Here is a 16,475-nt window from a genome sequence, read left to right as displayed (position 1 = left end):
ATGTCTGCACCCAGGATCCGAACTGGAAAAACCCTGGGCCGCCGAAGCAGAGCGCCTAACTTAACCACTTGGCCACGGGGATAGCCCCAAAGCAGAGTTTTAATTTTAATGTTTCAGTCCCTCTGATTAAAAATGGCAAATACTAAAATTCCCCAAACAGAATTTGAGGAAGCTTAAGAAGTTACATTCACTTCAGCTACTAAAGGAATCTTCTCTCTCTCTTTTCATAGCAATGCAGTCAATCTGGAGGCAGTAACTAATGGATGCTATGCCTGTAGGTCCTTCTCCCCACCTGAGTACAGGGCAGGGGGCTGGCAGCTCGGCTGCTGTCACGCCTTCTCTCTCTCTCTGTGGAGGGCACACTGGCCCCCATATTCTCCAGGCCGGAGGCACGTACTGCCTGTGCTTGCTTCCTACCCAGCACGTAACTGGTCTCCATGGTGTGAATGAGACCCGTGAAGTGTTTCAGGAACTGTACCCCCTTCTTACTGCTGACAGTCACAGAGAGGTACAACCGACATAAACGAGCTTCCCAGCCTGTCATTTCACCACCCGAGTGCAGTGTTAAAAGATCCTTCTGGCCCATTCATGGCCCTGGACCTGCAGGAAGCTAGTATAGATTACCTCCCCTACTCGAATCTGATAGTTCTATTACTGCCTGTCAGGTGGCCTTTAAAAGCCTGAAAATCTGGGTCACGCTTTAGCCTTCCTGGGTTAAAGCAGCTTATGTTTGAGTCTACAGAAGCACGGTTCTCAGCTAAGCTAGAGCATTCTTCAACTGCTATGCTCTCAAAGAATTTCAGGAGATGACACTGGTTACGGAGATTAACGAATGCAGAGACTTGTAGATGACTCAGACATGATAAAGTTACTCCACAAATGCTCTTGTTAGCTAAGATGTTCAGATCATCCAGTACTGAATGTTTAGAGTAACATCTAAAAGGCTAAAATTGTGCTTATTAAAACAATAACCTGAAGGAAACAAAAAACAACTCAACAAAAACTTGGTGAATTATTTCATATGTCTGTCAGATGCAATAACTGAGCCACACGCAAATGTAGCACTGTGGCATCTGGGCTCTCTACTGCTGTGTACAAACACCCCAAACACACTGGCTTAGAACCACAGCCGGCACTCACAATCCTCTAATGGGGCAGGGCCTGGTGCAAGGGGCTCATCCCTGCTCCGTGTGGTGGGGCCCGGGCCACATGATGGGCCTGCGGATCCAGGACGGCTGGCTTCACTCACCGGTCGCCGGCCTCAGTCGTGTGGCAGGAGGGGCTGGCGCTGGCCGGACCTCCTCTCCTGTGGCAATCTTGCATCCACCAGAGCCACGCTCTGCAGCAGGGTAGTCAGACTTCTTCATACGGCAGCTGCCTTCTAAGAGCGTCTGGACTTCTATCATGAAGTCCTAACCCCCAGAACACCTCCAAATGTGACTATTTTTGAAGAGGGTCTTTAAAGAGGTAATTAAGGTTAAATTAGGTCATTTGAGTGAGCCCTAATCCAATATGACTGGGGTCCTTATAAGAAAAGGAAGGGCCACCAGGGATGGGCACACACAGAGAAAATGCCACGTGATGACATGGTAAAAGACAGCCATCTGCAAGCCAAGCAGAGAGACTTCGGGAGAAACCAAAACCGCCGACACCCGATCTTGAACTTCTAGCCTCCAGAACTGTGAGAGAATAAATTTGCGTTGTTTAAACCACGCAGCCTGTGGTATTTTTGTTATGGCTGCCCCAGCAAACTAATACAGAGGGAAAATGGAAACTACCACACCCCTTAAGGCAACACCCAAAAGCCACAAAGTTCGCTTCCATAAAGTGGCCACGGACTGGTCAAAGCAAATCACAAGACTAGCCCAGACTCCAGAGGAGCAGATTCACCTTCTGATGGGAGGTCCAGCACGCACATGCAGGGGATTGTTGTCAGCCACATTTAAAGACAACAGGAGAAGGAGATGGGATGAAGTCAAAACCCTGAGTTCTCTTAACTGATCTCCAACTGGCTGCAGGACCAACTGAGAAAGTTGGGTAATGTCCACACCAACAGCATGGCCTTTAGGCACAGTTCTTTCACTAGACGGTTCACGAGGCCAAACAACTGAATGCTTATGAAGGGAAAATTGTTCAAGTATGTGAAAAGCTATGTTGAGAAGCATCAACTGCTGACACAGCACAGTTATCTGAACTGTAACTCTCCTGCAGGCCTTACCCATGGCCAGAGAGCAAAAACGCAGATCCCATTCTGAATGCCATCCAAGAGCGTGTAACAACAAAGCACCCGAACTGTAATGCAATCCCATGTACTACAGCGAGGACCCGGTCTGCAGAATTTTCTGGGATCTGGCATGAAGCATACTCCTTTGTATCTACAATCCTTGTACAGAAAGGGCCTTTCCTCAAGGTAACCAATCAATCAAGTGCTCCAGAAAACCCTAACTGCTCACCCACCACTAGTTCAGATTAGAATCGGAGCGTTCCATAACTGTGTAGCAGCAAGCGCGAGAAGGCCAGGGACGGACGGACAGAGAGGAGGAGGGGCCTCGGAGGCGCCTGGTAATGTGGTAAACAGCCCTTTTATACCAACAGCCTAGAAGCCAAACATGCAACTGCCTGCTGTGGTTGGATTCTGTTAAACCAGCACTAATTAGAATGGAAGGACAAAGCTTGAAATAATGATTCTTATCCTAAAAACAGATTCTGCATGAGCAGAAAAGCAGGGAATAAACAGAGCAAAGTGTTTGAGAGTGAGAAGCATTATCTGGATGGCTGGAAATAAAACCTCAGTTGAGAACGACTTGCAATAGTCTTAAACCCACTATTGAAAACACCCCTGATGCATATTTATTAGGTTTGTCATCCAAGAGGCTTCTATGGCATAGTATTTCCAGCCATCATTAACAGGCACTAATGACCACAGCCTTTCAACGCCACCGTGGCGCACTGCAATGCAGCTCAGAGCAGCTGGTGGAATCAGAACAGATGGCCTGCTTCCCTTCAAGGCAAAACTTTCTGCAGGTGACAAAATGCCTGTTAGGTGACTGTCAAAAAGAAAAACAAACAAAACTCGAAACTGGAGTATGTGACATCAGTAAAGTACATGTTTAGAATCGCAGGGAGCCTTTACCTTGGGCCCTTCAGGTTGGGAGGATCGTTGACAAAACTGCAGCTGTGCTACACAATCTGCATGTGCCTCCCAAATCAAAAAACATTACTGAGCCCCTGAGACACCTCTGTGAGACACAGAAAGCCATTCCTTCAAGACACTCAGTGAGCACCTGCTATGTACCTGAAAAGGTGTGCCTGGCACTCAAAGGGAGGTGGAAGCCAGGGTCCTTGCCCTAAGGGGCAAACTTGGAAGGAAGACCAGACAGTTTCAATGAACTCTAGTGGAACGCAATTACCACTCTGGGCACGTGGCAGGCAGCACAGCAGACTGAACCATGTTTGTGCCAAGGGATGTTAAATATATGTCCCTACATTTGTTTACACTTCTATTTTCCCTTTGGTAAATTGCGTATATACTTTGCCTCCTTAACTAACAGAATACTCAGAATACTTTGGCTGTAACAGCAGAACCCACTCAGGGTGGTTAAACAGAAAAAAGTCAATAAAAATTGAAAAAGGCGGGGGCTCTCAAAGGACACAGGATTATTTTCTCTGAAAAGCTCTTCCTGAATATTCTGTCTACAAGGGCTCCCACTAGCTTCTCCCTAGCACTTTACCCTGCTAGGCCCGCACCCTTGCCCACCCAATCACTCTCTTCCCCCTTTCCTGCTTTATTTTCCTCATAGCACTCTCTGAAATTAAATTTTCTATCTCCTGTGTGCTGGCTCATTTGACACTGCTCATCTCTCTCACTGAAGGTCAGCTCCAGGTGGGCAGGGTGCCTGTCTGTCTCATTTGCTATGCATGTAGCACAGTGCCCAGAGCAGTGCTAGTCCTCAGTCCATATTTTTAAGTCAAGGAATGAACGGCCAGTCACATAGAACTCTGGGCAGAGTATGCAACTAGGTCCCATGAGGGACAAGAACCAGAATCTGGGACCAAGACAGCTAGCTACTCACTGGCTCGTATGCCGTTGCTTCTCGCCTCCTGTCTCATGGGCTCCAGCCTCAGCTTCTCCCTCTACCCCCTGCTGCATTCCTCTTCGCAGAAGTGCTTTCTCCACACTTATTTCAGGACTGAAAACTCTGCTAGTCTCCCATGCCCTTAGGATAAAATCTAAAATCCTTCCAATAATTATAAGCCCTTCATCACCTGCCCTCCATCCTCATTTCTAACATTACTTCATTTAACCACTCTTTTCTAGCCATATCAGGCTTCTTTCCATTCCTCAAAGGAGCATGCACACTCACCTCTGGGTCTCAGAATACTGTGTATCCTCTTGCTGGAGCATTCTTTCCCTCTCGCTGCCACCTGGCCATCCTATTCTCATCCCAGCACAGGGTTAGGTGACCCTGCTAAGGTGTCCCCATCATAGCTTATCTCTGTAAATTGCTTCCTATCTCCCCAACCGACTGTAGGCTCTGAAGTGGCAGAGACCACACATGTCTTATTCGCCACTGCATCCCTTAGTGTGCGTGCAGCATCCGACATGTAGTAGGTGCTTAAATATTTGTAGAATAAACAAACTAACTGTATATCAGGAATGGCTGTTCACTGAGGAGATGGGGCAAGAACAGGGGAGCAACTCACAAGGGCAGGGAACCTATCTGCCTCATCGAGCTGTATCCCTCGGGCCTGGAAGAGCAGACTCCCAAAAAATATTGCTGAATGAATCAATTCCTATCTTGCCTGATGTAACTCCACCCCTTTCTCTCCCACTCAAGAAAATGCATCAGAATGCAAGTGGGTAAAAAATGACATTATTAAAGGGCCATCTCAGAATCATTTGAAAGAGCCACACTTTATTACTTGTCATCAGTTACTGGCCACGTACCTCAAACCTGATCATCACACGTGATATGGTTGAGACAGTGGTTGAGAATAGCTGATTGAGACAAAACTAAGAAATATGAAGCATTTTCTGCTCTCATTATTTTATTTTCCAGAAGATGAATATGACAATAAGCTCAGTAAAAACTAGTAACTGAATCATTTTTATCCTGACTTTTCTTTTTATAAAATAGATTTCTGTACACCCCAGGAGAAACCTTTAATTAAATCAAAAGATGTGAAAAATTCCTTTTCAGTTATTTTTCTCCCACACCAATAGGAGAAAATGCTGTTGTCTCTATTCAAAAGTCAAACCACAGCCCCACAAACTTACTTCAGGGGCCACTGCTGATCTCCGCACAGCAGACAGAAAAACTGCTGCCCCAGGGTGACGATATTGGTCTCCCTCACACACAGCAACAGGTATGTTTTTGGTTTTTTGGTCTTTCGCGTGCACATGGTTTATCTTGTGGATAAAGTATGCTTGGTAAAGTTGCTGGGACCTGAATCAACCTGGTTTTGTTTTTGTTTATATAAAGCATCCCCAAATATTGATCACATGATGAAATACAACCAAAAGTGAAAAGTCCGAATGAAGGTCTCAGTCTTGGTATGTTAAAGAGAGAAACAAATTTGAGAGAGCCAGACGAGTAAAGCACCCAGCCAGCCACAAACTCCAAGCAAGGCTAAAGTTAGTAAAGGAAAATATAGCAACCCAAAGCCATAAACCTCACGACCCTTAGCAGCCCACAGAATCAGACACTCCGTCCACACAAACAGATCACCCCACACACTGAGTGACAGGAAAGATTTTATGAAAAAAAAAGTTCAAAGACCTTTTAGTCTATAAAGGATACTAGTGTTTGATGTCTTTGGGCCCAAATTAGAGAGGGGGCTTAGAAAAGGAAAGTATTAGGGTGTCTTTGAAGTTTCTTATTCCTACCAAGGGGAGGGCAAGGGCAAGGTGCCAAGGTTAAGACAGAAACAGCACACAGAAACTGGGAGTTGCTCGTTTAAAAAATAAAGACCATAAACTCTTCAGGCAACAGTCCCCCTTGTCTTACTGAGACAATGCTGCACCACCCAAGGAGGAAGGCAGCCAGCCCTGACCTTTAGCCTTTTGTAGACCTTGGTCAGTTTCCGCTGAAATACTTCATGTTTCAGCCATACTTATATACCTTCGTTTGTAGAGGTTCTTAACCCTTTTCTGTGCCAAGGATCCCTCTGGTGGTCCGATAAAGTCTACTGAGCCCTTCTCAGAAAAGGTTTTTAATGCATAAAACACAAACAATTACAGGTGAAATCAATTATATTTAGTTATCAAGATACTTACAAATTGTGATACAATAAGACATGTGTTCCTGTATTAATGTATCAAATAAATAAAGCAGCAGGTCTATTTGTTACCCATACTCAAAACTGAGTGAAATGCTAAATTTCAGTTTGAGTACAGCAAAAATAAGGATGTATTTGTTTTTCCTATCCAAGCTCAAGGCCTCCCTGGGTTCCATCTGTGGATCCTAGGCTAAAAACCCTTGGCTGAGAGAGCCAATAAAAGTACATTTTGTGAAGCATCAAATGCACCTTGCAAAACGTGTACTCCATTCCACTGTGAGATGAGGGGAACTAAGAGTAAGCAATATTTTTCCAAAAATCATGACGGGCCATTGGTCAGCAAGAGACCTCCAAGCTTCATATTGAATCCAGAAGAGGACTCAGCTCCCCTTACGCAAGTGACAAAAACACTGAAGCTCTGAGGAGCAACAGCTCGCTGGGCTCCGCCCTGACCTGCGCAAACAGTGATGGGCAGGGGAGGGATCCGGCTCAACTATGAGCCTGAACAGCTCTCCCTCCTCCCTGGAGCCTCAGCTTCCTCATCAATCAAATACAAGAGCTGACCGCGTACCGCGGCGTCTTAGGTTCCTTCCAGTTCTAAAATTCTACCATCAGATTCTCTCTTCCTAACACTGGCTATTTCAGCCTCCTTAGCTTAATTTCAAAACTGTCTTTCTTAAACTTGGAACAGAAAGTTTTACCAAATTTGAATGCCCTCATGTACAACCTAACACCAATGAGTCAAATATATGTATACAATTACAACTTTTTTTAAACAGCCCAGTTTTGCACATAACTACTGCATAAAAAGCAATCACAGCATGGGTCTCTTCTGCTTTTAAAACACAGTTCCCATTCAAATTCTAGCACCATCACCTCAAGAATATACAAAACCAACCCACGTGGGGCTACCTAGAACATGTTAACTATACATTTTCTACATTTCAGCCAATGAACACTACGACAGGGTACAGACCAGGAAGGCCCTTGACAACCACCTAATCCAATCGTATTTTATTATCGCTAAAGAAACAGACAGGGTGAGGGACTAAGTCAAAATCACAAAGCCAGTCTGCAAGATAGCAGGAATTCAATGCAGTCTCCTGACTCTACCTTCAGGCTGTCCCTGCCACCACTGAACTGCCTCTCAAATCCTCACACACTTCCCCAACTCTAACATTTTAGCCAGGCTCACAATAAATAGCAAAAAGACCTAACAGTTAGACTAGTCATTTTTGCTGTCTTCAATTATGCGATGGGCACAGCAAAGAGTTGTGTCGTGGCGCATTCACTGCTTGGAATCATGAAATCATTCAGTTCCACTGATCTGTCAAGAAAGTGATGACCCATTAAAATCCTAACTACCTGGCAATTCCCTTAATGTCGTGTAACACATGAAAAGACACAGCATTTGTACGTGGATGTACACATATACCGCTCCACACAGATATACACATACAGACATATATACATACACACACACACACATATACCTATATAGCTCCTCAGTCTACCCTACAGGATTTCTCAGTAGCATTTTACTATAAAATTTAGAAGAGAACAAACAGGACAATCGCATAAAAGTTAAAAAAAAAAAAAAGTATTGTGGGGCCAGTCCAGTGACATAGTGGTTAAGTGTGCAGGCTGCACTTCGGCAGCTGGGGTTCGCAGGTTCAGATCTAGGGCGTGGACATACACACCGCTCACCAAGCCACACTATGGTGGCAAATCACGTACACAATAGAGAAAGAGTGGCACAGATGTTAGCTCAGGGCCAATCTTCTTCACACACACACAAATCGTATTTTTTAAGCAAAAGTTTCTATCAATATCGATATTAAGCATTTTTAGGTCATAAGATGAATTTTATTAACAAGAAAATCTACTAGAAATTCTCTAGGTACCAATATTTATGTCCTAAATGATCAGACATGCAAAGTTGACATTACTTTCTGACTCTCGTTGCTTTAAGAGAAAAGGCACTGACTCTAGTCCTCAGGGTGGGATATGAATTAATAAGGGTCTCTTTAAAGTCTACCTACCTTCTCACTCTTTCCGCCTTCTCCAATGTGTTAAAATTACTAGAGAGTCAGAAACCTACTCTCCAAGAAAAGGAAAGATGACAATTCTTCTCAAGCATTCAAAAACCAGGCCAGCATCTTCTCAGCAGTCTGGTCTCAACGCACATTCCCCTCCTCAGAGAGACCTTCCCTGACCACCTGGCTGAGAAAGCAACACCTGCCTGGAGCAGGCGTTCCCTAAGCTAACCCACTTCTGCCGAGAACCTGGCAACACCTGAACTTGTCATTCATTATTCACTTGTTTACATGTTTCCTTCTCTTTGTGCCTGCCGCTCCACACTAAGACGAACGCCCCCTGTTCACAGCTGGATCCTCAATGCCTAAACAGGGCTGGCACACAGTAGGTGCACAAAGAGCTGCAACACGTCTGGCCCAAAGTACTAATTTAAGCGCCAGCTACGTGCCCTCTGTCTCCTGGAAAAGATTAGCAACGCACAGAGCACGTGCAATTGGCAATGCACTCACACAGCCTGCTTGAGAGGAAGCCTGTGATGCCAGGACAGCCCAGGGGAGAAATCCTCCTCGGGGCTTTGGAATGCCCTGCACTGCCAGCGCCGAACACAAAGCCTCTCCAGGCCCACTCACACACTGCTTCTCCCAGACGTCTCAACAATGATTTCCTCAAAAGGAAATCACGAAATAAAGTTCTGGCACAAGTTAATGTTTCGTGTCAGGTTCACAATGTTAAACATACTCCGAAGCCAGCCACACAAACAAAACCAAACTCCACAAAATTAGGTTGGGCTAGGTTACATAAGATGAGCTAACTCTGGCTTTTTTCCTGTCCTTCCTCCCTCCTTCCAGTGAACCCTGACATCTGTCTTCGAAGTAATCTGTAATTAAGACACAAGTGAGAAGAACGCCTATCTGCAAACTGCTTCAACAGAGAGACTTACAACAACACTCCACGTAATACTACAGCCACCGAGCGAGGAGGGCTAGACCGGGCTCTGCTACGTCTAGAAGCTTCTTTTAAAAACTCTTCTCTTCAAAATTATTTCCAAGTCGGCACTGACTGCAAGGTGTTCAGTTATCAAACACATTTTTCAGAGTTCTCTGAGTTCGTCCACACCCGAGACTCCTCGTAAGTGTGCTAAGCCTGCCCCTCAGCACCACCGACGAGGTTCTGAACACAGGTCTGTCAACAGAGGAGGACAAAAGCGCGGTTCCCAGGAGCTACACGTCCGGAGGAAAAAGCCGTGCCCTCCCCGCAGCCCAGCCCCAGGCCGCCGCGTCCCGGCCCCGCGCGCCGCGCCCTCCCTGCCCGCTCCCCGGCGCTCACGCGCGGAGCCTCCCGGGCTGATCGCGGGCAAACAATAGAAATGCCACCAGCAAACTCAGGAAGTCGCTGAAGTCTGTAATCGCCGCCGTTTAACGATTGTGCATAATTGCTATCTTCAAAATGCGGTTTCACAGGCGGAGGGGGAGCCGCGGCGGGAGAGCTCCCGCCGCCCGCAGGACGTCGACGAGGCCGCGGCCCGCGCCCCGGAGCCCGCCGGCGTCCTGCCCCTCCGGGCCGCTCCCGGGGAAAGCCGGGCCGGCCGGGCCGCCGGGTCACAGACAGGTCACCGCCCCGGGCTGCGGCCGCCCCGAAACCGTGCGCCGAGCGCCGCCCGCCGTGCAGTCGCCACCGTCGCCGCGGCCGGGCCCAGGCGCGAGGGTCCCGCGGGCCCGCTCGCCGCGTGGGGTCTCCTCCGGCAGGGCGCCTGCGTGCGACGGCGGCGCCTCGGCCCGGGGCGCGCGGGGAAGTCGAGCGCTCTCCCCGCGCTACGGCCGAGGACTCGGTCCCCGAGCGCGCTGCGCCCGCGGGACGCGGGGTCGTCCAGTCCGCGCCGCCACTTCCCCCGCGCGGAGAGCGCAGCCGGGCGCCCGCCGCAGCCCCGCGCCGACGTCGGGCATCCAGCCTCCGCGCCCGCCGCCCCAGCCCTGCGAGCAGCCCTGCGCCGCGAGCGCCCCGGCGGTCCCCAGGGAGCGCCCGAGCCACCCCACTGGCCCCGCGCAGGGATGCGAGCGCTCGCAGCCCCCCCACCCCGGCCGAGCTCCCGCGCTCGGGAACCGACCCGCGGACTCACCCCAGGACCACCAGCTCTCCGTATTTCACAGGCTCCTTATTGGGGGCGCAGTGCTCCTCCTGGCCGGGGGAAAACATGGAGCCCCGCTCGGCCGCCGCCGCCTCCGCCGCGATCCCCGCCGAGTCCGCGCCGCCGCTACAATCCCATCCCGAGAAGGGGGTGAGCGCGCCGGGGAACGGCACGGCGGCGAAGGGGGCGCGGGGCGGCCAGTCCCGCGGCTGCTCCGTCGTGGCTGCGCGGCTGCCCCGCCGGGCTCCCCGGAGCTCCGCGTGCCGCGGCCGCCCCGAGCCGGACTCGGCAACAAATGCGACCGGGCAGCAGGGGGACCTGCCCACGCCGAGCGCCGCCGCCGGAGCCCCGCGGGAGGGGGGAGCGAGCGAGCGAGCGAGCGAGGGCGGGGCGGGCAGCGCGGGGGAGGGGCGGGCGGGCCGGCGGAGCCGCTCGGGGCGGGCGGGCAGGTGGGAGCCGCCCCGCCCCCGCCCCCGCCCCCGCCCCCGCCCCCGCCCCCGCCCCGGCGCGTGGGGCCGCCAGCGCGCTCGCCCCCCTCGGGCCCCGCGGCGGACCCGCAGCTGTTATGTAAACAGAGAGTAAAAGGGAAAGGAAGTTCTTAAAGGAGCAGCTCTATTTTTTTTTCTCGCTTCCTTCCCCAAACTCACGGCGCGGGGCCCTGGGCGCTGGCCGGTGAGAGCTCCCGCCGCCGAAGGCTGCGCAGTGTCCCGGAAGCGCCGCGTCAAGGTCCCAAGCCTAGCCTCCTAGTCTTCCCCGGTTTGGTAGATGTAAATAAAGAACTTCCTCTCGGGGTCTGAGAGCACTTGCTTTCCCGGTGTCGCTGTGTCGCGGCAAACATCTGGAGGTGTCGCCCACACGCACCTGGGTGCCTCCTCTTCCAAAACCGAGTCCTGCAAAGCTTGAAGGCGTCTGGAACTGCGGAGGGCTTTGCTGATTCGTGCTGGGTTCGAAGGCGTGTGGAAGGCGCTTGCAGCTCCCCGCCATTGTACAGGACGCAGCTACCCGGTTGTCGTCAGCAGAGCTCCACATGGTTTGAAAGAGAAGCTGCTTCTTTTTAAGTCCATACTGTATCCACTTGTCCCATACCTTCTCTCAATCCCCTGAGGAATTTGAGAGGAAATTACCTGGATGAACTTTATAGTGAATGTAAATATTCCTTTATTACCAGAATGTGTTCAATGCACTGTTTGTTTTTCTAAATAGTTACTACTACGGCTTTAAAGTACGTAATTTACTGACTGCTGTTTTTCATCACGCAGGATTTTATTGTTTTACCATTTATTAAGCACTCGTAACATGCTAGAAACTCTGTGTATTGTTGCCAGTCGCTGCCTCTCAAGGCTGTTAAATATTTAAAGAAATAAATACTGCAAAAGCTACCCTACGTAGAAACAGTGACTGGTTGGCTATGACCCTAAAGAAAGGGCTAGGAAGAGAATAATTGCTTCTGTAACCGTCCACTCCGCGGTTCAACACCGTTTGTCTAACATGCTCTGACAGGTGGTTACTGTCAACGTGATGCTTCAGGAAATTTTAGTTAAGTTAGTAACTGATTTTTTTTTTAATTGAGGCTTTAAAAATCAACTACTTCAACGTAGCTAAAGCTATGCCATTGGTAAGCCAAACACACAGAAAAATTTTAAACAGTTAACTTATCTAAGCTAAATATAGAAATTCTATGCTTCAACTGAATATGGCTGTTCTGCATATTTTCATATTCTCTGTATTTTGTATATATATATTCTGTTATAGCTTTAACCAACAGTCCTTCACTAAATGGTTAAATGCTTTCTCATCACTAGTGACTTGGTGTGAATTTCTGTCTGAATTTCTGCTTGACTAAGGTTGTCTTCATCCCGCTACTCTATGCTCCTACTTACTGTCTAGATGTGTGACTAGCAAAGATCTATCAGAATCATGGCGCAGTCACACAGTCGCCTGTTATTAGAGTCCCTGGCTCTGTCCTTCTAACTTCTCCGGGCTTGTTCTGTTGCTGCTACTGCTCTCTAGGCTACAATTACCTCCTCCCTCCTTCTCTCTTGGCATGCTGTGCTTTTGTGTATTGCTTTACACTGTTGTGGCTCCATTTCCTCCTTGCTGTGCTCTGCATCTGCTCTTAGGAAGATGGAAACAAATATTTATTAACCTCCTACTAAGTTCCAAACACTAGGCTGAGAGTTACCCCTAGGATGTCCCAATCTTTGAAGGCTCTCCCTTCTAACTGTCTGCCCATGGTGCCCCTGACTTCCAGAGGGGCATCTCTCTCTTTCTACTCTCTCAGCATGTCTTTAAACATGTTTATAGTGTTTAATCAGGTCTGTCTTTATCAGAGTTACTTACAGGAAGTGTTGCTTTGAATGAGTCTTTGTATCAAGGGAGGCTTTTTATCCTACGTAGCTCAGGGCTAGCAGACCACTTTTGTGAATCATTCTGAGAGTGCTGAATGCCTCAGGAATGCATACAGGGGCCAGGAATGGAAATCCAAATGAGCAAGTGGGCTGAGTGAGGACTGTGGCAACTTGGTGAGTCTGTGCTATCTAAAAGGGGCCTCTGCCACTCATCTGCAGTGAATTGTTGCCATGTGACGATACCAGCTCATTGTTGCTAAATTTAACTTTTTTTAAAAAGCGCAAATCCTAGTTTTTATGCCAAACCTCCCAATTTTTAACTGTCAGTAACTCATTCGAGTTTGTTGTTTTGTTTGTTTTTAACACAGAGTGGGCCCACAAACCATGTCTATTTTCTAGATTAGGCCCAAGATCCCCAAATTTACTTTCTCTGATTTCAAGGAAACATGAGTAAAGGTAAAAGAATACTTCTCAAGTGGGATCAAATGGCAGAGCTGGGAGGGAAGCACAGTGGTGGGGCATAAACTTGATTTTCTCAGAGTGGGTGGCTTATATCCCTACAGAAGCCAGCTTGCACCTTTCTCTGCCCCCATCCCTTATTAGAGTTTTCTGCTCCCAGCTTAAGCCAATTAGAACATTACCCCCACTATTCCCAGCTAATATTAGGAATCTGATTGTAGCATGAATTTCTCTCTTCATGAATGTAATTGTTTTCGTTAGCAGCTCTAGGCTGGTGGGACGATCTGGCTGTGCCATCTGCCAACCCACTGAAAGCCAGGGTGGGTTTGGCTGACCCGGCTGCCAGGGCAGACCTCTCCTCCCGTCTCTGCTTGCCGTTCCATCTACATCTCCCCTAATCTACTCTCCTGAAGAGGACGACCCACCCACAGCATCCCAAAGGGACTTGATGCTATTTCTTGGACAAACAGAAGCCATATGTTTACTACACAAATAAATAATGTGAGGCTTTCTCTTGATTTCTCCTGCTGTTGTGTCTACCTCTTTTAAGTTAGAATTAAAAGATTTAGTGAAATGTTTATCTTAACCATCCTTAAATAAAATCAATCAAATACCTTCTAGTATTTCTAGAATGAATAGTCTAATTTTTGGTCAGTCTACGTTCTACTTCACCTGTTTGTGTTTGCAAAGACTAAAGAGTAAGAAAACACTTTCGGAAATATATGTTTGGACAAACTGATCATTTTTTTTCATGAAACCTTAGATCACATTTCATTTTTAAATTATACCTTTTACTTTTTCCTGATTGAGGGTAACATGAGCTCTTTATCAGAAGTTGGAAAACGTGAAAAAAGGAATTTTTTTTTAAATCTTACCTTAAATCCTCCATAGTCTCATTACCCAGAAACAACTCTACATAACATTTTTGTGTATTTCCTTCATCTTTTTCATTTTTAATTTTTTTGACATAGTGATGATAATACAATACATAGTCACCCTTTACCCAGTTTGTTATCCTGCCTTTTTTTCACTTAATACTATATCGTGAGCATAATCTTGTCACTGAAACTTCATCAACATTTTTGTTGTTTCATCATAAGTATCGACATCTACTAACCATTCCTTTCTTATGGAACATTAGGAAGATTCCAATTTGGGGTCTTATAAATAATAAACATATTTACGTTTGTTATTACTGCAAGAGAACAGATTCCTACTAGTAAAATTATTACATCAAAGGGCATAAACATTTTTAAGACCCTTTGATGCATATTTCCAAAGAGTTTTTCAAAACGATGTGCCTGCCCATTTATACCATAACCAGCGGGAAGTGAGAGAGCCTGCCTCAGGGAACTCTCACCAGCATTTTTAAATCTTTACTAATGTGATAGGTGATTCTTTTTTATTTGCATTTCTTTGCTCTTGTGCGATACGCTCACTTTTTTTTTATTGTAGTAAAAAACACATAACATGAGATCTACCCTCAGCAAACTTTTGAGAGGCCAGTCCAGTATTAAGAACAATGTTGTACAGCAGATCTCTAGAACTTTCTCATCTTACATGACTAACATTTTATACCCAGTAAACAGCAACTCCCCATTTCTGCCTCCCCTCAGCCCCTAGCAACCATCATTGTACTTTCTCCTTTCAAGAGTTTGACTACTTTAGATACCTCATATAAGCGGAATCTTGCAGTATTTGTCCTCCCGTGACTGGCTAAGTTTTTAGTAAATCGTCTTCAGGATTCATCCATGTTGCAGCATATGACAGAATCTCTTTTTCTTTATGGCTGAATAACGTTCTATCATATGTATATACCACAGTTTTTTATCCGTTCTTCCATCAATGGACACTTAGGTTATTTTCACCTCTTGGCTTTTGTGAATAATGCTGCAATGAACACGGGAGTACAGATATCTCTTCGAGATCCTGATTTCAATTCTTTTGAATAAATCGCCAGAAGTGGGATTTTTGAATTATGTGGTAATTCTATTTTTAATTTTTTGAGGAAACTACATTCTGTTTCCCATATGGCAGCACCATTTTACCTTCCTACCAATAGGGCACACGAGTGCCAGTTTCCCTACATCCTTGCCAACATTTGCTATTTTCTGGGTTTTTGATCATGAACATCCTAACAGGTGTAAGATGGTACCTCGTTGTGTTTTTGATGTGCATTTTCCTGATGATTAGTGATGCTGAATATCTTTTCATGTACATGTTGTATGGACATGTCTTCTTTGGGAAATGTCTATTCCATTCCTCTGCCTATTTTTTAATTGGGTTATTTGAGGGTTTTTGCTGTCGAGTGGCATGAGTTCCTTAGAAGTTTTGGATATTTACTCCTTATCAGATATATGGTTTGCAAATATTTTCCCATTCTGTAGGTCGCCTTTTCGGTCTGTTGATTGTTTCCTTTGCTGTGCAGAGCTTTTTAGTTTGATGTAGTTCCATATGTCTATTTTTGCTTTTGTTGCTTGTGCTTTTGGTGTCATATCCAAGAAATCATTCCAGGACCAATGTTCTAAAGCTTTTCTGTTTTGTTTTCTTCTAGGACTTACAGTTTCAGGTCTTATGTTTAAGTCTTTAATCCGTTTTGAGTTGATCTTTGTGTATGGTGTAAGATAAAGGTCCAATTTCATTTTTTTGCATGAAGATATTCAGTTTTCTCAGCATCATTTATTGAAGAGGCTATCCTTTCCCCATTGTGTATTCTTGGTTTTCTTGTCAAAGATCAGTTGACAGTATACGTGTGGGTTTGTTTCTGGGCTCTCTGTTCTGTTCCGTTGGTTTGTATGTCTATCTCTATGCCAGTACCATACTGTTTTCATTATTATAGATTTGTAGTATAGTTCAAAATCAGGAAGTGTGAGACCTCCAGTTTTGTTCTACTTTCTCAAGATTGTTTGGGCTATTTGGGGTCCTTCATGGTTCCCTATGAATTTTAAGGTTGTTTTTCTATTTCTGTAAAAAATGTCATTGGGATTTTGGTAGAGACTGCATTGAATCTCTAAATTGCTTGGGAGAGTACGGACGTTTTAACAATGTTAAGTCTTCCAATCCGTGAAAACAGGCTGGCTATCCATTTCTTTGGGTCTTTGATTTCTTTCAGCAGTGTTTTGTAGTTTTCAGTGTACAAGTCTTTCACCTCCTCGGTTAAGTTTATTCCTAAATATTTTATTCTTTTGGGGGCTATTGTAAATGGTATTATTTTCTTAATCTCCTTT

General features: G+C 46.5%; 1 protein-coding gene across 2 annotated transcripts in view; it reads right to left on the bottom strand.

Moving 5' to 3' along the window:
• PELI2 (pellino E3 ubiquitin protein ligase family member 2) overlaps positions 1 to 10,834 on the bottom strand; it is a 177,476-nt gene extending 166,642 nt beyond the window's left edge. The window contains exon 1 of one of the 2 annotated variants that reach the window (XM_044773637.2): positions 10,433 to 10,834. In XM_044773637.2, coding sequence (XP_044629572.1) covers positions 10,433 to 10,509 — 77 coding nt within the window. In that variant the 5' untranslated portion in view covers positions 10,510 to 10,834. Of the gene's footprint in view, positions 1 to 1,249; positions 1,392 to 10,432 lie in introns of those variants that run through there. The other variant, XM_044773638.2, reaches the window with a different exon arrangement.
• Between the last annotated feature and the right edge of the window lie 5,641 nt (positions 10,835 to 16,475).

The sequence above is a fragment of the Equus asinus genome, chromosome 7 (genome assembly GCF_041296235.1).
Source record: "Equus asinus isolate D_3611 breed Donkey chromosome 7, EquAss-T2T_v2, whole genome shotgun sequence".
NCBI classification, from domain to species: domain Eukaryota; kingdom Metazoa; phylum Chordata; class Mammalia; order Perissodactyla; family Equidae; genus Equus; species Equus asinus.
The sequence above is the reverse complement of the archived record's forward strand: the minus strand, read 5'-3'. Positions and strand labels throughout refer to the sequence as shown.